The following is a 22980-nucleotide window of genomic DNA, read 5'->3' as shown; positions in this document are numbered from 1 at the left end:
GTTCATAAACTAACTAACTAAAGACTAATGGAAATATAAGATTTAATTGACAGAAAGAAAAAAAAAGAAAAAAAAAGATCAACTCAACATAACTGTATCAATTTGAAAGAAAACCTGTTTTTAGAAGCTCTCATTTTGAAGATTTTTAAGGTGGCTTTACTTTCCTGCTGCCTAACCGTGAAAATCATTCCTGTTACAAAGTGTATTGTAAGCCACCATTTCAGTATTCACGAAAGCATACTATGGAGTTTAAGATGAAATAAATTTTTGATTGTACTCTGGCCATTTAAATCTCAATCTAACGAACTGGAGGGCGTACCACCTGCTGTTCAGTAAGAATTCTTCATAAACCAAAATCTGAGGGCATTCCTCAGATTGTGCTGGTGATATTTACCAGGATTGAGTGAAATATATCTAATGGTGCTGTAACTGTGGGGGAAAAACCACAACATTTAGTACATTTCTACTGATTTGTCTGCATTGTATGCTTCCTCAAAACACTGAAATCAATTACAAAACTTCACAGTACTTGACAGTTTGACTTCACAAAGCTGAATGCTTTTATTTTATTAAGATTTTTTTTTTCATTTGTAAATGTCTGAGTCACTTGAAATCACTGGCAAGCTTTCTGAATCTTTTTTTATTGTAACAGGAGTCACTTTTCCCTTCAATTTTCTGGAATTATGTCAGAGATATGCAGTTATTGGCCTTATTTAAGCAAAACATTTCCTTGCTTTCTTTACCCATCTTATTCAAGAGTCTTTATACATAATTTCCTGTTCCTTCTGACTTGACAGACTTTTGTGACTTATGCATACACCAGTGACAAGCCTCTGCAGCCTGCCCAGGCCTTTGCATCACTGTCGTTGTTCCACATCCTGGTCACACCATTGTTTCTGCTTTCCACTGTGGTTCGTTTTGCAGTCAAGGCTATCGTAAGGTAAGTGGTCCCAGCTTACTCTATAAATAGTTTCTCTTGAATATCTACATTCAGTAATATAGCAAGGAAGGTGTTACAGAAAAGGTTTTTTCTACTTGCTCACCTGGAACGGGGTTTAAAGGTGAGACTCGCAATGTCCGTTGACAATACCTGAGAGAAAACAATAACAGTTTCTCTTCATTGAATGATACAGAGACAGATGAATGTTCTGTTCCTTTTATAATCCCCCAAATTTGGATGTCTAGATTCAGAGCCACACTGTTCTCTCTTGGGATGAAGATGCTTCCCTTCTCACATAGTGCTTCTATGGGCTATAGCCAACACAGAAGAAGATTAGAGAGGCTGATCTGAGCTGTCCCACAAGATTTGCCCTGGTGGTGCAGGGAAGAGCAACAGGCTAAACTTGACCTCTCCACAAAACGCATGGTGCTTTGAGTAAGAATTCAGTATTGACATACCTCTATTGTCCAACAGTAGCATGGATTCTCTTTGACAGGAAGGTGGTTGGAGGAACATTGGGTGCTGAAGGACTAAGTACACAAGAGAAACAGCACTACAGGTCTTTTTCTTATAAAGGAAATTCTGTTTTCTCCTGAATGGCAGTAGAGAGGTGCAGTAGAGGACGGATGGCAAGGCAGACATTTGGGAGTTTAGTTGCTGAGTGCAAGAGATCTGCATGGCAGGACAGCAAAGATACTGGCACAAAGTGGGAAAGATTTCAAAAAAAGAAAAAGGGACTCATAAAATGTGTTGCTTCATCAGAAGCATGTATGTGCCAGGCATTTGCTTCTGCAAGTAACTTGACAAAACAGCTTCTTGGTTATAGACCATGTAATATCAAGGGACCATATTTGTAGTAAGACAAATTTCAGACCTTCACTTATTGCATCAGAGGATGCAATAGTCATGGTTATGTATGTAAATACTGTATGGAAATAGTCATGGTTATGGGGCATTTTTGTAGACACTGCCAAGCTGTCCCAAGAGTAGAATCTGACGCCTGATTAGCAGTAACGTGTCAGATGCCAAGCACTAGCATGACATGAAGATCATACTAGTCTTCCCAACATTTCCTTGGAATAGTAGTCAAGGGGACTTCAAGCTTCATAGCTGTAATTTACCAGCAGCACATTCACTCATTAAATAAAAAAATAAACAAATATTATTTATCAAAGCAGCAGGGGAATCATGTGAGAGATTTTCTCTATGCTGAAAATGATTTCTGCCTAGTGGAAAATACCAACTCTCCCTTATAAATCATACTAGCCTCTACATCTTTGCACTACATTTAGCATAGCCTTGATGTCAAAATTGTGCTGACGTTTTCCTTATCGCTGCTGGCCATCCCTCAGAACGTTACTTAATACCATATTTGCCTAAATAAACTCCAGCTTTTGACAGCCTTCTTTCCTGTAATCTTTCTCCCATGAGCATCACATCCTCCAAGTGAGGAATGAAGAATGTCCACCATCAATCAAATATATAACTATGCACTCATTTGTGTTCTAATTAAGCCCTAATATTTTGGTCCAAATTTCCATTTCATTTTAAAGAGTACTTCCAGTAACATGAAAGCTTTTGTGAGTACCTGTCCTCATTCAAACACAAAGTAATGATTGTTGTGTTCTTAGGGTGATGATCAGAGTGAGGTTTCTTTTCTTCTTGAAGAGAAATTCTTGCTTGACACAGATATCCTTACAAAAAACTGAAATACTAATACAGTAGTTAGACATCTAAGTTTTCTTTTTCAAAACAGAAGATATGAACAGCTATACTGGCACTATGAAATAATGAATGTGTCTCCATAGCTTAAACAGCTATTGATAATTTCATGAAGAATAAAGATACAGGCCTTGCAACAGGTCTACTTTCCTATTTTCATATTAATATTCAAATTGTTGATCTAAAGCCATATGTTCTCCTGCTTTCTCCTGCACCTTGATTTTAGTTTTTGCAAAGTGACATGATTTCACCATGGTAGGTGATTTCTTATATTGATCCCTTCCTCAGAATGATAGAGCCCTATACTTATGGCTTACTTAAAGAAAATGGGACAGAAGGAGAATTATGTCCTTCTGTGATGAAGAATGCATTGAACGTGTGTGCTTTATTTCCCATGAAAGAGTTTTATGAAGTAGATTGAGAGAACTCTTGCTGTGCTGCTCTGAGGCTGGCTATGGCTGTGCAGTTTTGTGCATTATCCAGTCTTATTAGAATGCTGTTTATGCCAAAGTTGTATTCAGGATACATCTACTGCGTTTGCATTTTCAGAGGATGTAGGCAAGTAAATTACTTTATATAAGTCCTGTGTGTAGACATGGAAGTACAGCAGAGAAAAATCTGCTGAGATGGAAATAATTCCCACAGAGCTTAAGCAGAAATCCTATGACTTTAGCTCTCCTCTTCAATTCCAGCTCCCGTACAGTGTTTAGTTATTTTCACGTGTCCTTTACTGCATATATAATTTTTCACTTAGGTAACAGATGGTCCAAAAGGCAAAGGAATGTATCCTGCAAACTTTTCTTGGAATACTTTTGGGTGTATCCTGCTGTCTGGGCTGGAAATGTACCCTTAGTATCTTGGGCTTATTTAACCATCCTGTGTTTGCTTTTTTTTAAGTGTACAGAAGCTGAATGAATTTCTCCTCAGTGATGAGATTGGAGATGACAGCTGGAGAGGTGGGGACAATTCTGTAGCTTATGAATCCTGTAAGAAGCACACAGGACTTGTAAGTTCTGTTTTTTGACAATGAATTTCAAACAGAGAGGCCTCAGAGCCCAGTGTGAGGCAAATGCCCTATTGATAGTGCTCAGGGGCTTGGGGTTCTTGCTTGATTCTGTTCTTGACCAGTTTTGCCTCTTTTGTTTAGGGACTTGTCTTTCTATGGCATGAAGAGTCCTCAAATACATTGAAGCTCTACTGAATTGCCAATAGTAGTAAAAATACCAGAACACACCAACAAACTTATGTGGGGATGATTCAGCCTTCTTAGTTTTCAAAATTATTTCAGGTGCATTTTGTATAGTTACAGGGATTGTAGTGTATATTGTCAGTACAATCTCAGTCAGTACTTTGGACATTTTTAAGTAAGAACAATTCTTGCCTTGGGAAATGCAGAACTGGAGATCGAAAAAACAACAGTAAAGTTTGTGGAATAGAAATTCATTCCATAATGCTGTTTCTAGATGTGCTAAATACAAGTGAATTTGAGTAAAATTTGAGGAATCATTTTAGCCAGAAACCAACTAGCCAACCTAAATACATAAATAAAATAGGCATTAAAAAAAACACCCACAAAATTTGGGAAAACACTTCGAAGTTTTTCTAAAGCTAGCGACCTCAACTGTTTAAAACTGTATGTAATGATGTAATTTGAAATGTGACTAGAACTTGACAAAAACAACCAAGAGCTAAGATGGTAGATCTACATGTCATTACACTTTTACTGATACAGCTTTGTTTGAAGCTACCTCAGGTAGGGCAGATCTACCTAGTGCTTTGAAGAGGCTGAGAGAGCTGAAATGTGAGATGGTTATGCATGGGAAAACAGCATGGAAAGATCAATTCCTGTGCTTCAGTTAAAAATATTTAAAATTTTGCAGTATTTATATGATAGATATTGAAAAGCATTTTCTTTTTGTGACCAAGAGTGTTGGGAGAAATGGGAACAGATTCTCTTTTTGCTAAGAAACCAAATGCTGTCCTTGCTTGCAAATTCCAACTTTTTTCTTTCGCTTCACTATGTAGCACACCAAGGCCATCAACAGGAGGCAGCCCTTAAGGTATCAGCTTGAAAACTATGAACAGTCATCAAGAAGGCAAACACGCCCTGTGGAGACAGATGACATCGCAATCAAGGTGGTCTGAAAACATCAATACATACTTTACAAACAGCAGATTCTTCTGCTCAGTCCTACAGCAGTACCAGAGAGAGTGCAATTGCTGCTGCTTTTCCAAAGAAAAATTGTCCAATCCAAGAACAAGCCAAAAAACCCCTAAATAAATTAGCACTTTAAACAAAAATGAAGTGAGAAGACTTCTCTTCAGACCAACTCTTTCTACTGCTTCCTTATCTTCTTGGGAATAACAGGCATCATGAGTCTAAAGGAACAAAAACTAGAGAATCCATATGCAGAAATTAAGAGATTGTTTAGTTTCCCTTCTTATACTTCTATTTTGCTCATAGAATCAAGATCAAAACTTTTATGTCATTTTCTGTCATTTATTATGACACGTAATTTACCATTACATTATTTTAAGTCATTTTGGACAATTTTTTCCCACACATGTCCTTGTTTTCTATGCGAATAATGCTTCTTGACTCTGTTAACTCCAAAGGACATATGCACACAAAAACAAAACAAAACAAACAAACAAACAAAATCAGCAGGTGTGTCCAGCATAAACCTTGAAAATATTCAGTTAGTGCTTTAGGAATCCGTTCAGAATAGGCCATAATATCACAGTGTGCAGAATGACACATTGCTTGATAAGCTATGGTATTTAGACCGTCACCTGTGAGATCCTATTATCTTTATTTTATTGTTTAATCTTTTACTTGACAAAATGAAAATGTCTAGCATAACAAAGTTGAACTCAAGCATACTACCTTATTGCACTTCATACTGTATGTAATTTACGTGTATAGCTTCTTATATTTCTAATTTTGGCTGCCTTTGCTCACCTATCTTGCATTTTTTTGCATGTGTTTGAGCATATGTCATCATACCCATAAGGCATTTATTAACACATTTTAAATCCAAACTAGACATTCTATTTTTCACTTCTCACATTTTTCTATGTCTCATACGTGACAATTTCTTTGTAGGTGACCAATGGATACTTTTCATGGGGAAGTGGTTTGGCTACCTTGTCCAATATAAATATCAGAATCCCAACAGGTAGGATAAAAGCACATCTTAAATATGAAATACATAACAGCAGAATGCTACTAATTCAATTTCTTAACATTACTATAAGCAATAAAACACTTTTTAAAAGAAAAAAAAAAGTCAAATGTTATACAAGGTTATAAACTATATGGGGTGTATAACTTTATCATTAACCTAGAATGCTTTAAATGATAAAAAATTACATATTTTTTGTATAATTTATTGTTAATATTATATTTATAAGAACAGAAAGATCATAAACATTAAGAATAAATTTTAAAATGATAGTTGCAGAAAATGTCATTATTATTTTGAATAAAATAGTAAAAAAAAAAAAAAAAAGAGAGAGAAAGAGAAAGAGAGAATTCTAGATTCATTCAGGTCACGAGTACATCTAGTCCAGGATTTTGGTCAAAGCAGCAGGCAAAAGTTAGTGCACAAGGATACAGCAGACAACTAGTATACTTTTCCTGCCTTTCTTCAATACAGTTTCCCACTCTAGAACTATTTTCATCTCAGTGCATTCCTTGACCTTCATGCTGTGATCTGTCAAGGAGTCTTTAATGAATTTATCTTTCAAGTTGTTCAGTTTGCCCCTTGTAAGGTTAGTGCCTCCACAATATTTTTTGGCTAGGAATTCCACGTATTTACAGATTTGTTTTGGGAGACCTACATAGCAAGTGTGAAAACTATTATTTTTTATTTTGATGATGGTGGTGATGGTGAATGCTGTAAAATTCCTAATGCCACTGTAGGAAAGAACTGCAGGTAGGAAAGCAGTGCTGGGAAGAAGGAATAGTACAGCAAAGCAGAAAAAAATAGAGGATCTTTCAGTTGCAGATTGTATGTGTCCAAATATTATTCTCATCCTTTTGGAGCTTAGTGTGTACTTGTATTTTCCATTAAAGTAATATCACAGATGAATTGATGCAATGTTGCCAGGTTACACAGTGGATGCTAACAATCTCATGTGCTGTAGAATTGGATCTAGCTATGTCTTGTAGACTTGAGAAGAATTGATTTTTTTTCCTGTTCTATTGTTGTGTTTTTTTTAATTTTTTTTTTATCATTATCATAGGTCAGATGACAATGATTGTGGGTCAAGTTGGCTGTGGCAAGTCCTCACTTCTCCTTGCTATATTAGGAGAGATGCAGACCCTGGAAGGAAAAGTTCACTGGAGCAAGTATGTATTATATAACTACTAATTGTTTGTTTTCAGTAAAGAAGGAGAAGTTGGATTTTGCTGTGAGAAATGTAAATTTCATGTCTCAGAACTGCTTGTTAAAGAAATATCTATTTACATTACCTAGATCTTTTCTGAAAAACATCATCAGCAAACTCAAGCTTTTCATTGCTGTTTTGTTCATGGCTTAGAGCAGGTAGAGCAAAGTCAGAGCAGATAAAGTAGGGTGCCTTAGGAAGAGAAATAATCTAATCTGGTAATTAGTATCTAGTATACTAGCCCTAGCAGATGACCTGAGTAGAAAGACTATTTTACATAGAAAGAACAGAAAATTATCCAATCACCTTCTGTGATGGCAGTCAGCTCTAATTTACAGTAGTCATTATATGTGAAGAAAGTCTTGTTGCAAAAAAACATGAAGTAAGAACAATAAGGTGCAATTCATATCTGTAGTGTTTCATCAGAAATGTTTGTTGTCTAGTAACACTTTACATAATATTTTCAATGCAAGTTGTGCAAATAATGAGATTCTTCAAGAAGCATTGGAGGGATGGTAGAGTTAACCAATGTGAAAGGAAAACTGATGCTCTGATTTGGATTCCTACCTAGATTGTTAAATCAGCTTTGTTATGCTGCATCTGTACATACATAAGTAAGGGAATTACAGTTTGGAGCTTCTTTAGTTGAGTGGTATTATTTGGTGTACTGTATAGGAAAGGCTTACTTTACCACTTTGCTAGCTGAAGGAAAAAAAAGGATTAAATAATAAAATGTGAGGAATGCTGTCTCCCCTTCCTGATATCTGCCCAAGCCTCTCCTGTTTAATTCAGTGCTACTCTTCACAGTATGCACACAGAAAGCAGACTGAGGGTGCTAAATACTAAAGAGCAAAGGTTCTGAAAAAGTTATTGCTGAGGAGGGAATTGTGGATGGAGTCAGGCCTCTGGTTCTACATAGATTTAGAGTCAATGAATGAAAACTATGGGAGACAGCAACCTCCTTTCCAGCATAGTCTAGACAGAGGTTATTGTAGAGATGTGTTGTAACCCCAAGACTTTTTCTCTGGTTTTAAAGATCAGTTCTGTTTCCTTGAATCTACCAAGCCAAACTCTTCCTAAATAGCTCTTTCAGTTGAAAGGATGAATTTTGTCACAGAGACCAATATTATTTTTGCCCATATTGAAGTAAGTAACCTGCGTCATCATCTTTTTTCTTACAGCAATGTTGAAAGCTGGATATTTTTGCTTTCCTGTGTTAGCATGCATGCCATTTTCTTGTTCTCTAGCCATATTTCACTGTCAGCTATTCTAAACATATGATCTCACTGGAGTAATAGGTATAGTTGGAGCCAAGGCAAGACTAACTTCAGTGCAGCCACATGCAAATTTCAGCTTTGATGAAAAAAGAATATGTGACTTGCCATGGTTAATTTCTTTGAGATACACCATGGAAACATTGACCTCACAATGAGGTGGATTTTTTTCCTCTGTAAGTTAAGAAAAAAAGAGAAATCAGAAGAGCATACATAACAATTATTCCCACAACTGTTTTTTAATATGTGTTTGAGAGACTCAGATCAATTCCTATGGAAGGATATGAAATCTTAGACCAAAGAAATAGAGCAGTGTTTGAAAGATATGCATAAGGAATATGAAATAATGTTGAAGCTTCACAATGTTCAAGAGGATAGGATCATAGCATCAGTCTGCACACAACCAAATGAGTAACTCAAGTTTTTGCAAGCATCTCAAGCCTTACCAAGTATCTTTTTCATTGAAAACTATGACTTGGTACTGTGTCATAGCTGATGCAAGCATGGTTTTTGCTGATAATTTCAGACTGCCTGACAGGGAGATTAATATCTCAGTTATTTACCTGAGTAAGTGGACCCTATACCTTACAAAATCATAATAAAGGTCCTATTTACTTCCTTAGATCCCTCTCCATGTGATTCAACATGCATGAATAATGTAGCTATTGATCCAGGTAGGAAGTGCAGTCTAGGTGAATTCAGGTGTAACAATACAGTATAGTAATGATGTATCAGACTTCGGCCGCTGTTAATCCTGGAGCAATCCTGCAATACATTACTGTGAAAGTCCATCATGAGGCTTGAATGCTCTGTTGCCATCTGAACATATGGCAAACATAATGCTGGTAAGGGATTGTAAGGGTTTTGTAGGGACTGTGCCCATTTTTTCTTAAATTTTACTTCTGAAGTCATCCCCAATGCATTCATGAAAGCATTATCCCTATCCTTCTCCACTATTTTAATGCACTATTGTAAGTATAAAAGTCTGTGCTTTTTTAATAGAGGAAGTCTAGGTTTTCGTTTTTGTTTGGCTTGACCTAATTTCTGATCTCTCTTTATTCTCTCATTAGTCTTCATCTTTTGCTTCCCTTTAAGTTTTTTTCCACTGTAGAGAAGGTGTGAAACTTCTATCATAAAACACCAACTTTTATGAAGCAATATCTGTTTTGTGTTTCCTTTTGTGTCTCTCTGACTCCTCTGAGATAATCAACAGGGCTAATCTAACATATTTTGTGGCAGTTGGTGCATGAAGAAAACACAGTGATTGCACACTTAAAGAAGCCTAAATTATCAAAGTTCTTAGAGAGCTGATGTGCAGCACATGAAGCAACGTGTGTCAGTTCTGGCACTTTGGAAAGATGTTTTACTGTGTGAGTCTGTCACAATAAGGTTAGAATTAGAATTTTTCTACCCTCTACAAGACTTGGATCCTCCGTTTATAAGTGCAGCTGCAGTTATGGTATTCCAGCAGGCTAGCAGACATTTCCATTGCAGTAGTAAAGTATTTCACGTGGAGGGTTTGTAGATTTGGGAAGAGAGGATTTGTTTGCTTCGCTCATTCAGTAGTTTGTTTTAAGTGAGACAAATAACACAACAATATCATTTTCTTAGTCCTTTCTCTCTCTAGCCAATTTCCATTCACCTGGCATAAACTTACTCTTTAAGGATTTGCAGTTGCAGCGATGTGCCATCATTCCCGACAGCAAGCATCTTTGCTGGTCTAGAACTCTTTTGACTGGCATTCCATGCCCTTGACACCGTTAATAAGTCAATTAATGGGCACAGAACACTGCAAAATCATTCATCAAATCCTTAAGAAGTAGAGGCTGACTTCTTAAGAAAAGTCTAGACGCTGCAGTGCTGTGTGGAGCTTGATGCAGTCTCTCTGCTACAAACCAGTTCAAAATTAGTGTTGGTTCAAAAGCAAAAACGTGTCATGTGCACCCTGCAGAATTTTATCTGCAGAGCTTCTCTTTGATCCAGAAGAAATCTGACATTAGAGTTGTTGCCAGCTTCCACGGGTCATTGGTGGAACAGTATGGAGGAACTAGTTTATTGCTTGTCAACCTTTCATATGCGTATGCAACATTAACAATGTCAGTTTGAACAGACTGTAAGACACATTTTTCATTTTTAATGTGTTTTCTAACAACATAGCTTGCCTGTTAAACCACTATGCACAATAGATATAAAGCTGTAGTATTTCCAAAAACTCTATGCCTTTGATTGAACCATGTTTATTTTCTCTTTAGAAGAAGAAAACACACATACACGAAAACTGATATTTTATTCTTAAAATTTGTACTTAACTAAGTTCCCCTGTATATAAAACTTGCACAATAAGCTAGTCTTGGTGTTTTCTGCTTACTAAATGTCATTTGCCATAACTTGCAGTGTAAATGAAACTGAGCCTTCTTCTGAAGCATCCAGAAGGTATTATCTCTGTTTTTAGTGTGTCATAATGCGCTCATTTTTCAGAATTTCCTCAAACTTTCATCTTTGTACCCTCCAGCCATCTCTGTTTCCTTCCTGTTGATAATCATTTACTACAGAAATAACTGGCAAATTGTGCTAAATCCGGTGGATCCCGATCTTTTCCAGCCACTGTACCACTACCTCAGTCTGAAGTCCAGCACTTCAGAAAGGCCAAAGTCTTGCTTGAAAGACACTGAGCACTTCCAGCTCTTATTCAACATCACTGTGAGTTCACTGTGCTCCGTATCTCACAAGATAAGGCCTCAAGATACAAGTCATCATTATGTGTACCCTCCCACGTGGGCATATCTTCTGTTCAGCACTGGGTTTTGTGCTGCTGCTAACCCAGTTTGACAGCTGTGTGACAAAGCAAGGCACACGGTGTGCAAAGGGAGCTGGCTGTGGTCTACCTGAAGTTAGCCTGTGATTCCAGCCCTGCTTTCTGTGAGATGGCCTGCAGCTTTAAAAGAAGGGCAAGCTTAATCAGTGATAAACAAGTAGTGGCACAGGTAGCTGTGGTTGGGACCCACACCATTATTTGATATCTGACTGTCCTAAGGACATATTTCATGCTAGTCCATATTGAATGCCTATGAACTGCTAAAATTTTGGGGTACTACTGACTGTTTCTAACCAGCTATTACTCATACCCTAGCACCCTCTCTCTCAACAGCAAATCCTAGACACTTACATTCAAGGATACATCAAATATTTGGTTTGAAGCAATACAATCAAAGAAAGATAAGTGTTTAGATTTACAAGCCATTAACAGTGCTTCCTCACACATCTCAGCATATCAAAAGAATGTCTAGTATTCACAAAATTTTTAGCCACAGTACATAGGCAAAACAGACAGAAATAAAGAATTTTCATATTCTTACATATTTTATGAGGCTTTTAAAACCAATGAAAAGTAAGTCTATTGAGTTCTTGGGATACTGTAACTGTAGAAACATAGAATCATTAAGGTTGGAAAAGACCACTAACATAATCAAGTCCAATCATCAGCCCAATGATTCCAGTCATGCCTAATGATTCCTTCCAAGAACATATTGAACTGTCTTCTCTACCAGTACCATGTCAGTCACTGAGCAACTAACAGACTTAGAGGAAAAAATATTACCTGAAAAAAATCTGTATTTCATATGCACAGCCTGGTACAATAATCTAAAACTTCAGAAAGCAGTGAGTCAAGTATACTGATTACATTTGAACAATGCCTTTTCATTACCTATTCTAACGTTGGAGGAAAAGAAAGAAATAATCTCTTTTTTTTTTTTTTTTTGTGATAATTTAATTATTCTGAATATTTGTAATCCTCTTTTGGATTGAAACTGCATTTACTCAATTGAGGTAGGTATCAGCCATGTGTAGTAAAATAAAGTACATGGGATAACATAGGATATAGACTGTGCCACTAGGGGAGAGAGTGGGTGCTGCCCTAACAAAAGCATCTCATTTGCAGTTCTTCCCTTCACTTCTGTAACAATTGCTTTATCTATGTGTTTCTCTGTATTTTTTATGAACACTTATTATTTCCTGATTCTCAGACACTTCATAATGTGGGTGCTCTGCTTTTTGCTAATGCTCTTTATTTATCTACAGTAAAAACAGATACTCAGTGGCTTATGCAGCTCAGAAGCCATGGCTACTGAATGCAACAGTGGAGGAAAACATTATCTTTGGGAGTCCATTTAATAAACAGAGGTAAATATCAAACCAGTCACAGAAAAAAACAAACAAACAAACAATAAACTCTGAGTGCTCCCTTTAAGGGTTTTTGGCTTCTCCTTCTGGCAGTGTGTATCTAAGATGTGTGTGAGGAATCACATGGCAGAAGACATTCTCGTGGATACAGCAGAAGCCATATGTACACTTTTCAAGCAGCTAAACTTACGTGTTTTTAGAATCATTGAATCATAGAATCCTTAGAGTTGGAAGGGATCTCTGAAGGCCATCTAGTTCAACTTCCCTGCAATGAACAGGGACACCACAGCTAGATCAGGTTGTCCAGGGCCTTATCCAGCCTTCCCTTTTTTTTTTTTTAATGGAGCTTGAGGTTGCCAAAGGCATGTTTCCAGGGAATTTATGTCCTTATCCTGCTGTGATCAGCTTGATGGAGCACTCACTTCACAAAAACAGTGCACAAATGCAGATAGGGTGCCTCCAGGAAATAATCTTAATTCTTCCTATAGAAAGAAGTACAGGAGAAGGGAATGTAAAAGCTGAGGTGTGGTTTCTGTTCTGCCTGACGAGTACTTGTGTCTTATGTCCTTCCAAAAAGGCCAGCTAACAAATGCAGTGGAAAAAATGACTTCAGTAAAACAAAAGCAATACTCGCTTTGTTTTAAGTTCTTAAAAATACATTTCATTCCTCTCAGTGTTTTCTTTGATAAGCTGCTTGGTTCCATTCCCATTTATAAAAGTTAAGAAAAATCTCAAAATCCAAATAAGCTTCCAAAATGTCAGGGACTAGATTCTTCAGCTAGTTCATCAGCCTAACTTCATTCATATCAAAGGGGCAAAGCTGAATTACACCACTCAAATATTCTGATCTCTGACCTGAGCCTAGCAACTTCACAACAAATTTCAAATATTTCTGAGTGGTTTTCTGATTCTGGAAAGATCAGAACCACTGTAAGGATCCTCTGCCCTTTAATATCACACTGAAGCTAATGAAGAGGCACCTAAAAGGGGAAGAAAAATAACTCACTGAAAAATGCCTTCAAATACTCCAGAGTCCAACAAAACTGCTCAGTGGCAAGGAAGAACATAGTAATTGAAGTAACTGAATCTTTAAACAGCAACTTGCCAATAAAGATCTCCAATAAATATGTATGTTAATTTTTACAGTGTTTATGACTTACTTATTTTTGCAATTATCCAAATATCACAGAGCCATAGCAACTTAGCAGGAAATTTGAGTTGGAGGGTTTTTGTGTTAATGAAGTAAGTGGCTGGTTAAATAATGTAATGATCATATTGGTTTTATAGGTATAAAGCTGTTACAGATGCGTGTTCTCTGCAGCCTGACATTGACTTACTACCATTTGGTGATCAGACCGAAATTGGAGAAAGGGTAAATAACCTGAAGGCTTTCATATTTGCTTAGTCTGTGTTAAGAAGAGTCTTCCTGATGCTACTCATCTGTTCTGTGTTACACTGTCTGTACAGTGGTCTCGGAGTCATGACACTGAGAAAGGTGTTATGGCACTAGACAATATTGTTTTGTAATTGCTTATCTGGAGAGGACAGATGTAAATTTAAACAATGTCTTTTGTTCAAGAGATCATATTTTGCCTCCATATTTTGCATATATTGCTTTTTGTTGTGCCACGGAATGACTACACTGCATGTTTTGATACACTGTGGAAAGCAGAGATCCTCAAGGGAATAGGTTTGTGCAGATTTTATAAGAAAATTGGGAAAGATTTATACTGGAGTTATTTCAGTGTGTTTATTGTTCACTGTGTAACAAACCTACATCTCTAGCCATCAGTAACAGAATAAATAGACTTTGAAATGAGGGGGGAAATGGCCCTTTTATAGTGTGTTTGTATAGCAGAGTGCTGCTGCTGTAAGACCACATGAAATTTATACTCTGTTTTCAGTTCTACAGAAAAATAGGGTTACTTGGCACTGATCTTAAGTCAGAAGGGCTATATTCCCAAAATCTTGGCAAGCCCATATCAACTGTAGTCTGAATATGTGTGAATGAGTTTATTTTAAAAAGCTAATTCTGGTATCCCAACAATGTATACATGGCCATATAAAGCTTGATTGAGCATCATTTATTAAATACTTGAGCATCTAGACATGACTGAGTCCCGTACACCTACAGCACAGGTCTCAGTACAAAAACTAGTGAGTTTACTAACAGCTCAGGGTTGTGCATGACTGGTAGGTATTTCATCCTTGAACTACAGGGTAGACATGCTTGAAGCAAAAGTGCCATTTTAATGGTTGAGAAACTCTTGAAAAACAGAGAAAAAAAATCTTAGTGTGCTCCTTTTAAATAGCTGCACTTTGATTTTTATTTTTTTTGACATTTAAAACAACATTTTGAAAGTCTTTTTTCCTTTTTCAGTTGTCTCCAAGGGGAAATTTTGATCACAGTCTCAAGTTTTGCTTGCAGAATTTGATGCTAGCACCAGTTGGATTTCGCAATCTAAGAAGCATACTGTGCTTAGAGAAGTTCTTCATAATTCATATTAATTATACTATTAACTATCCAAGATTAGTTGATTAATAGTCATTTTTTCTTTGACTTTTATGGGAGGATTATGTTTGTTTATCAATAGGATTAGCAATTTAACTCACCAATTGATTTTTATTGGAACTGTATAATTGTTAAAAACTCACATTTTCTGATTTCTGTCATAATGTTTACTCACAGTTGTGTATTTCTGATCTATTGCATCATTAGGGGATTAATTTAAGTGGTGGCCAACGACAGAGAATCTGTGTGGCTCGAGCACTCTATCAGAATACCAACATTGTCTTCTTGGTAAGATTTTTCTTTTTCATATGGAACATGAATAGTTCGTAATGAAGCTGTCATTCATTCTTTGTATTTACCTTTAGAAAAGTTTACATTAGCTCTAGAAAACTGTAGGGAATTATATTTTACTAAAAATACAACTTATGGGGGATGAGAGATAAAAAACCACCAAGAGGCAATATCAAAACATATTGATAGAGGGAGACTGATGGAGGTGGTATCTACACTAGAGGAGATCGTATTGTCTTTTACTCACTCACAGTGGTACCTTGTATCAACATAATCCTGCTGAAATCAGCAGGATTTCTGTATAAGGAGAAGCACCATAATGCAACTAATTCTGAGCTATAAACAGACTGAGCGTGTAACAGTCTGCTGCAGAACTCTGTGGATTCAGGAAGATTTTCCATTCTCTGATAATAATTCCAGGGCATGCCAGAAATTTTAGGAGGCTCCTGTTCATGCAGGGCTTGGTTTTCTTCTTAGAGAAGCATCTGCACATCTGAGTATTATTTTATTACTGCTCATACTCACGCTAAGTCAGGACCAACCAAACCTACAGTTTAGATTGGGTGAAATTAGTGTAGTTACTGACTCAGCTTTACCTTAACAGGTAAAGTTGCTGGGTTCCAGCAGTTTCAAATTTGAATGGGAAATTTCAGATCTACCTGAAACTTCTGATCTACCTATTAGGTTTACTCCACGCTATTGGTGTGGCACCAGTTCTGCAGACATCTAGACACAAAAACTCAAATGAATCTATTGCTATGAATTGAAGAATAATGGATTCTAGCTCACTGTTTCATCCTGCAGCCCTTTAACTAGGTCTTAGTTATTAGAAAAAGTTGAAATATTAGTAATGACAAATACTTTATACTTTAAAAGGATTATTGAAATTATAAATACGCATTTTGTAAAACCTTGTTCTTATTTTTTTTTTTTTTTATTTGATTGCAGGATGACCCATTCTCTGCTCTGGACATTCACTTAAGTGATCATTTAATGCAGGAAGGAATTTTGAAGTTTCTTCAAGAAGACAAGAGGACTCTTGTTCTGGTGACGCATAAGTTACAGTATCTACCACATGCTGATTGGGTAAGGAAAGATATCATGATGCAGATTTGGTAATGGACAACATACATTTGAAGTTAACACTGTAAGTGCTTAACAACTCCACTATTGCTTTTGGTAATAGAGTGTCCCCTTAGTTCTATATCTATATATTTCTATGTATCATGTGTCTAACTGCAACATTACAAAATATGGATCTTACAATAGAAAAAAACACTTTTTTTTTTTTACTTTTTTTTTTTTTTTTTAATGAAGCCACCAGAGAATTGTGACTCAATTGCAGTCATGCCTATAACTTATTATGGCTTATCCATGTTTTTTTTACAGGTACAGATAAGACTGGTTTATAGAAGTTTCAGTTTTTGGGCTGTGTCAATAAACTTTAAAAATTATTATTGAATATTGAATACAATGAACACCAAAATGTGCATAATGGTAATGTCACCGATTCTAAGACATTCTGGTAGGATTCACATCAGTGATTATGCTATATATGTTGCTGAGTAGACTTACTGGATGCTTTTTCCCCTAGATCATAGCAATGAAGGATGGAATGGTGCTTAGGGAAGGGACTCTAAAGGATATCCAAAACAATGACATTGAGCTCTATGAACACTGGAAAACTTTGATGAATCGCCAAGATCAAGAATTGGAAAAGGTAAACAGGCGAGGGTGGCAAAGAGATATTTTTCAGTTCATTAAAAAAACAAACAAAACAAACAAAAAAAAACCCTTAACATGTCAGGAAGCAAGTTTTAAACTAGGGACTAAGAGAAAAATACATGAACTGTGAGGAGCTTAAAGGAATGGAATAGATAGTCTGGGAAGTGTGTGGTACAGCCATCATGAGCGGTTTTTAAGAACACATTAGGTTAACGTCTTTTTGGAATGTTGTACCAGACTGATCTACTTCAGCAAGGGGCAGACTAAGGGCTTTCCTAAATTCTTTCTTAGCTTTATGTTCTGTTATTGTCATAATCATTCAGGATTCCCTAAGAACTATTTTGAAAGGTTTTGTCATACCAGAATGAGCAAGGAAAAGAGAAGGAATAAAGTGGTCGAAGAAGGATTTTCTAAAAGATAAATTCTAAAATACTGTGCCTTTGTGTTCTGTGGCCTAACTGGTCCAAATAAAGTCTCTTTGAGGTTAATGTTAGTGCTAAGACAGTGGCAGACAGCTCTCTTATTTATATTGTTTCTTATTTATATCTTTAAGTTTTCTTGTTACAGGATATGGAAGCTGACCAGACTACTCTGGAGAGAAAAACTCTTAGAAGGGCCATGTACCCCAGGGAATCCAAAGCACAACTGGAAGATGAAGATGAAGGTATGTTTTATCATTTCATTTATTTATTCTATTAACATGTACATAATTGCCTTCCCACTTGAATATCCAAATCCAGAAGTTCATAGCAATAAAATAGGAAGATGTTAGAGAGTGACTGGATATCAGCAGCAGGCAACACAACCCATCGAGAACATCCTTGAGATGCCACACCAGGTGTAAATGGAGTAATTACTTTTGAAACAATTGGATGGTGCCAGGTAAAAGAAAAGGTGAACTACAGTCTTCTTCTTAATAAGAGCATTAATCGCAGGGAGTCTCATGGCAATGTTGGCTGGAATGACTGCAGAATGCAGATTTGCTATTTGCAGGCTCTTTATTGTGTCCTTGTGTTTGATCTGGCAAAATTCATGATAGATTGCCATTTAGGTCATAGGTCTCTGGGGCTTGGACAGCTGCATTTTGAAGAGAATCCCAATCATTGAGCAATAGGCAGAGCTGGATACCAAACTCCTTGAGATGGAAATATTACGGTGTCTTCTTATTTCTTTGGCAAATATGAGCAGAACACCTCTTACTATGTGCAATCATCAGTACACTTTATCAGTTGAATACTTGGAGGAGTTTAAATTGAGGTCACTTTCAAGCTCCTCTGTGCAGGAAAGCCTTGCCAGCAACCTAATCTCAGAAACTGGAAGCCATTGTCTCTTTGTGGAATGAGATAGAAAACACGGGGACAAAAGTTATGTCCTTACAGTCCATAGAATGTCTACAAAAATTAGACATCATTAAGAATATAAAACACACATCAGTAACTTCAGGGCTAAAACATAACCTGACAATAAGTTCTAGGTCATCCATACTTAATATGAGACTTAGGGAAAGTATATGAAGTCTCTGTGTCCCAAGAAGTATACAGTCTTCAAAAGTGTGTAATAGTAATAACAACTTTCAAGAAAAAACTTGATGATTCATTTTTAATGTTCAAAGTCAGATGTCAGTTGTATCTCAGCTTGAGGCTGCCAAGAATTGCATTTACTGTTAGTTTACAGCTATCAAGCAAGAGCAGGTAATCATTTCTCTTTCCTAAGTGTGGCCTGGAAAAACTGTCAGATGCATTTTCTTTTTATTTTGAGAAAATATAAAATGTAAAATTTGTGCACATATGAAATATATATTTCCCATAGCAGGAGTCTACCATCAATTGTGTGATGATACGAAAACTATTATACAGTCTATGGTAAGGCCTAGAAGAAACATTAATCCTAAATCTACGCTCTTTTAAAAAGACAAAATTTTAGTACATCTAAATAACATAAGAGTAGAGTTCCTTAATGCAACAGATGACACAGCCTCTTGATTGGAAAACTTGAGTGAGCTTTCTGTACTCTTGCATATAACCCGAAGAATTCTACTGACAGTACAACAAAAGCTGCAGAACAGGTTGGATAAGTTTCTAGTTTCTACTATCAATACAGTCAGTACTGAAGGCTAGAATTATAAAAATATTTGATTAGCAAGACTGTCACTTGCCAAAGACAGTCTATAGATTACTTAAAGAGTATAGGGGAAGTCTTAAGAAGATACATCCAGAGCATTTTCTCTTTTCAAATGACAAATTGAATTTTGCCATTAAGAAGTAAAATTCAAAGAAAAAAATGTCAACCACATACAGTAAAATCATATATAATTGTACTGAATCCAAGCTAACTTGATAAAATATCTGAGTCACAGAGGAAGAAGAGGAAGAAGATGAAGATGATAACATGTCAACTGTCCTGAGGCTCAGAACAAAGATGCCATGGAAAACCTGCTGGAGATATCTAACTTCTGGAGGATTTTTCTTGCTCTTTCTGATGATTTTCTCAAAGTTGTTGAAACACTCAGTTATAGTGGCTATAGATTATTGGCTTGCTACATGGACATCCATGGGCAATGCAAGTGAATTCATGAATGCTGATGATGTTCGGAGCACAGAAAAGGTGGGTCATACTTTGAGCTTGACTGAAAAAAATAATTTTAAAAAGAGAGAGAAAATGTTCTTAAGTAATTATTTGCCATTATCTCAAAACCAATTGGACTGGAAAGACAGATAGATATCATAAAATCAATCATTAGATATAATGAATGAATAAATTATGCAAAAATATAGGGCAATTCAAATTTTATCAGTCTTTTCAAAATGATAAAATTGAACCAAAAGCATGTTTGAGGTTAAAAAATGGTTGAAGAATGAGCAATCTCATACTAAACTTTTTCATCTGGATTTTTTAATTCCTATGACAATTATTCCATTTTTCTAAGTACTGACTATACACTTATGTCCCTCCAAAAAAACAAGCAAACAAACAAACAAACAAAAAACAAAAAAAACCTCTTAAGATGTACTACTTATTTAGGATATGTTTATTGCTGTAAATTTGACTAGTCTATAAATATCTTATTAAAATCCATTTGCTAGTTTTTTAGAAGTCCTAAGTATGTTATAGCCCTGGCAGATTAATTGAGAATTTGCTCTGGGAATTTTAGTAGTGCTTGAATTTAATAAGTGGAAGTTTCCAAAGTCTCCTCAGTGCCTCAGTTTGTGAAAGGTTCTGCTCTGTTTGTCTGAGTTCCTTGGCTAACCATTTGCATACTTTTGTATTTACCCAGCTAGTCTATCTTCTCATAGTTTCATCACTTCAAGGTCGTGAAGGATACTTATCCGTAGTTTGAAAGATCTTGCAACTGCCAGATATTCTAAATATGTGAACTTGATGTATTTCAGTTTCATGATAACTCTTTTATTTCCCCCATAATGATATTAATATAATCAGAAAGTATTTGCAATGTGACAGATCAGCTATTTAGTACAAGGTAGTAGTTCCACAGAGCAACACCTTGGGAATTTCATAGCAGAAAAAATACTTGCATTTACTTCTATGACTGATGTCTTTGTCATTTTATTAGACTTACCATGTAGCTGTCTTCAGTATCCTCTCTGGAGCAGGGATTGTCCTATGCCTCATCACGTCTCTGACCGTGGAGTGGATGGGCCTCACAGCAGCCAAAAATCTACATCATAATCTCCTCAATAAAATCATCCTTGGACCAATCAGGTATAGCAAAAATAATGCTCCCCCTGCACATTTATTTCTACTGCTTAGCTATAGAAAATGTCTGTACACAGCCTTGTGTTCTGCCTGACCAAGACTTTTATCCAAAACTGGAATTCCAAATCAGATAACATTTTTGCTTTGAATTTATTCCACAGGTTCTTTGATATGACTCCACTGGGGCTAATTCTAAATCGCTTTTCTGCTGATACAAATATAATCGATCAGGTAGACGTATCAATATATTCTATTTGTTATATCTTGGCTTTGTAAATTTTCATTTAGCTAGTGAATAAGACACATTGAAGTATTAATGAGGGAAAATAGAAGCTCTGAAATTAGACAAATTCAAAATACAAACTGTTTGCATATTTGTAGTAATGAGGGCATGCAAGTAATTAAAAGCAGTAGGAGATCTTAGTTCTTAATTTCTTCAAAAACAGACTAGTTGCTTCTGTTAAGAGATCTGGATTAGCAAAATACCAGATTTGGGGTTCAAATCAGGGAAACAGAAAATACAATATTACTTTTACTATGAGGAGTACATGTGAGGTAAGGAGATGGTCCATTGTGGCAGTAGCATATATGAATTTGGAGTATTCAGCTAAAGGAATGGATACTTTCACTATGTCTATTTATCAAAACATTTGGATGAGCTACAATCCTGAATATAAGAGTGATGAGAACATGAAATAAAATTGAGAGGTTCTGTGAAAGTGTATGCTGTTTCTCTAAATATTTTATATGTCAATATTCACTTTCTTCTCTGTTATATAATTGAGGTGGAAATGGTCTTTGGACTACTGACCTCTAGATAGAAAGAACTACTAAGTTATTTTTTTACTTCTGCACATACAGGCTCCTGGTATGAGGCAAGAATCAGTGAACCTATAGAAATATCATTCCACTTTCCCTATGGCACTGAATAGGAAAAAGCATGTAGTGGTACTATTACGGTTTTGTTTGTTTGTTTGTTTTTGTCTTATACATTTTTTCTTTTTGCTCTAGCACATTCCTCCTACCCTGGAGTCTCTTACCCGGTCCACATTACTCTGCCTATCAGCCATTGGAATGATCTCATATGCCACTCCATGGTTCCTTGTCGCCCTTGTGCCCCTTGGGATAGCATTTTACTTCATCCAGAAATACTTCAGAGTTGCTTCCAAGTAAGTATTAAAAAACTGCCCCGAAAATTTCTTTTATAAAGTTGATACATAAGAACTGTATTGGAATGTGAAGTTATTGGAACAAGTAATGGGATAAAATGTGATAGTGAACATAGTGTCTTGCATCTGATTCTGAGGTGTGAGTTTGAGCCATACGTTAGAGGATATTTCCAGCTGACTTGATGTCAAATACAGCATTTTAGGAAGTAACTAGTTGCTTCAGTTGTTTACATTATTCACTATGGAGATCAATGAACATGAATTTTATTAGTCAACTGAGACAGCTTACAGATGGCCAAAGCCTTGCTTTTGATCTTTTGAGAGTTAGTAGAGAATGGAAAATAACTTTCTGGATTAATGTCAGTCATTGCTTTTTCCTTATATTGGAAAAAAATTCTGCAGGACACCATTTCTACTCTACAGCAACATCTCATATTCAGAATGGTCTGGCTGGTTCTGAAGAGTACATGGTTTCAGCAAGAAGAGCCTCAGAGTTCTGTTTTTAGTGCCAATATGTAGTTTATTAACACATCTTAAGCAAGTCATTCAAAGGTTTTTCTTTAATTCACTCAGTCAAGTTTCTTGTTTTCATTTTCTTTTTTTAATCAGCCAGACGTCTGGCTGACTTTACTCCATTTTCTGATACTTAAAAATGCACATCAAGGTGCCTGCTGACATGAAATGCATGGAAGCCATAATGACCTATGAGACAGCATTTGTCACTGCAGACCCTGTATCCACAGGAGGTACATGGTAAAGCATTAACTTGTTCTGTAGCATCCATCTAAGAGAGAGAGTGATTTCCAGAGAGTGATCCAATACAGCTGATTTCTTATTAGGTAGCCTGAAAAAGAATTGTGCCAGTTATTTCCGATTTTTAAATCAGTGCATCAGAAGGGGCATAAAGCAACATGCCAGTAATTTAGCTTCACTGTAGCCTACTTGTCTCCAGCTTTTCTCAGAATTTCCAAGGATGTTTTTTTCAAATGAAAATTCCATAATATCAGAATTGATAAAATACAAACTGTTTATTTCTGAAATGATTTGCTTAATTTGTTT

General features: G+C 36.2%; 1 protein-coding gene across 12 annotated transcripts in view; it reads left to right on the top strand.

The window, feature by feature from the left end:
* The window catches only part of ABCC9 (ATP binding cassette subfamily C member 9), a 71876-nt gene that overhangs the window by 29428 nt on the left and 19468 nt on the right, over positions 1 to 22980 (top strand). For 10 of the 12 annotated variants that reach the window (XM_052690686.1, XM_052690691.1, XM_052690690.1 and 7 more), the window contains 16 exons: positions 798 to 940; positions 3560 to 3668; positions 4688 to 4798; positions 5769 to 5841; positions 6911 to 7016; positions 10723 to 10761; positions 12409 to 12510; positions 13798 to 13882; positions 15230 to 15310; positions 16262 to 16399; positions 16908 to 17033; positions 17606 to 17702; positions 19395 to 19642; positions 20610 to 20758; positions 20914 to 20983; positions 21764 to 21921. In XM_052690686.1, coding sequence (XP_052546646.1) covers positions 798 to 940; positions 3560 to 3668; positions 4688 to 4798; positions 5769 to 5841; positions 6911 to 7016; positions 10723 to 10761; positions 12409 to 12510; positions 13798 to 13882; positions 15230 to 15310; positions 16262 to 16399; positions 16908 to 17033; positions 17606 to 17702; positions 19395 to 19642; positions 20610 to 20758; positions 20914 to 20983; positions 21764 to 21921 — 1835 coding nt within the window. The remainder of the gene's footprint in view (positions 1 to 797; positions 941 to 3559; positions 3669 to 4687; positions 4799 to 5768; positions 5842 to 6910; positions 7017 to 10722; positions 10762 to 12408; positions 12511 to 13797; positions 13883 to 15229; positions 15311 to 16261; positions 16400 to 16907; positions 17034 to 17605; positions 17703 to 19394; positions 19643 to 20609; positions 20759 to 20913; positions 20984 to 21763; positions 21922 to 22980) is intronic. The other 2 variants (XM_052690695.1, XM_052690696.1) reach the window with 1 other exon arrangement.

Source organism: Tympanuchus pallidicinctus, unplaced genomic scaffold (genome assembly GCF_026119805.1).
Source record: "Tympanuchus pallidicinctus isolate F22 unplaced genomic scaffold, pur_lepc_1.0 scaffold27, whole genome shotgun sequence".
Classification (NCBI taxonomy): Eukaryota; Metazoa; Chordata; class Aves; order Galliformes; family Phasianidae; genus Tympanuchus; species Tympanuchus pallidicinctus.
This window is presented reverse-complemented; position numbering and strand designations above follow the sequence as displayed.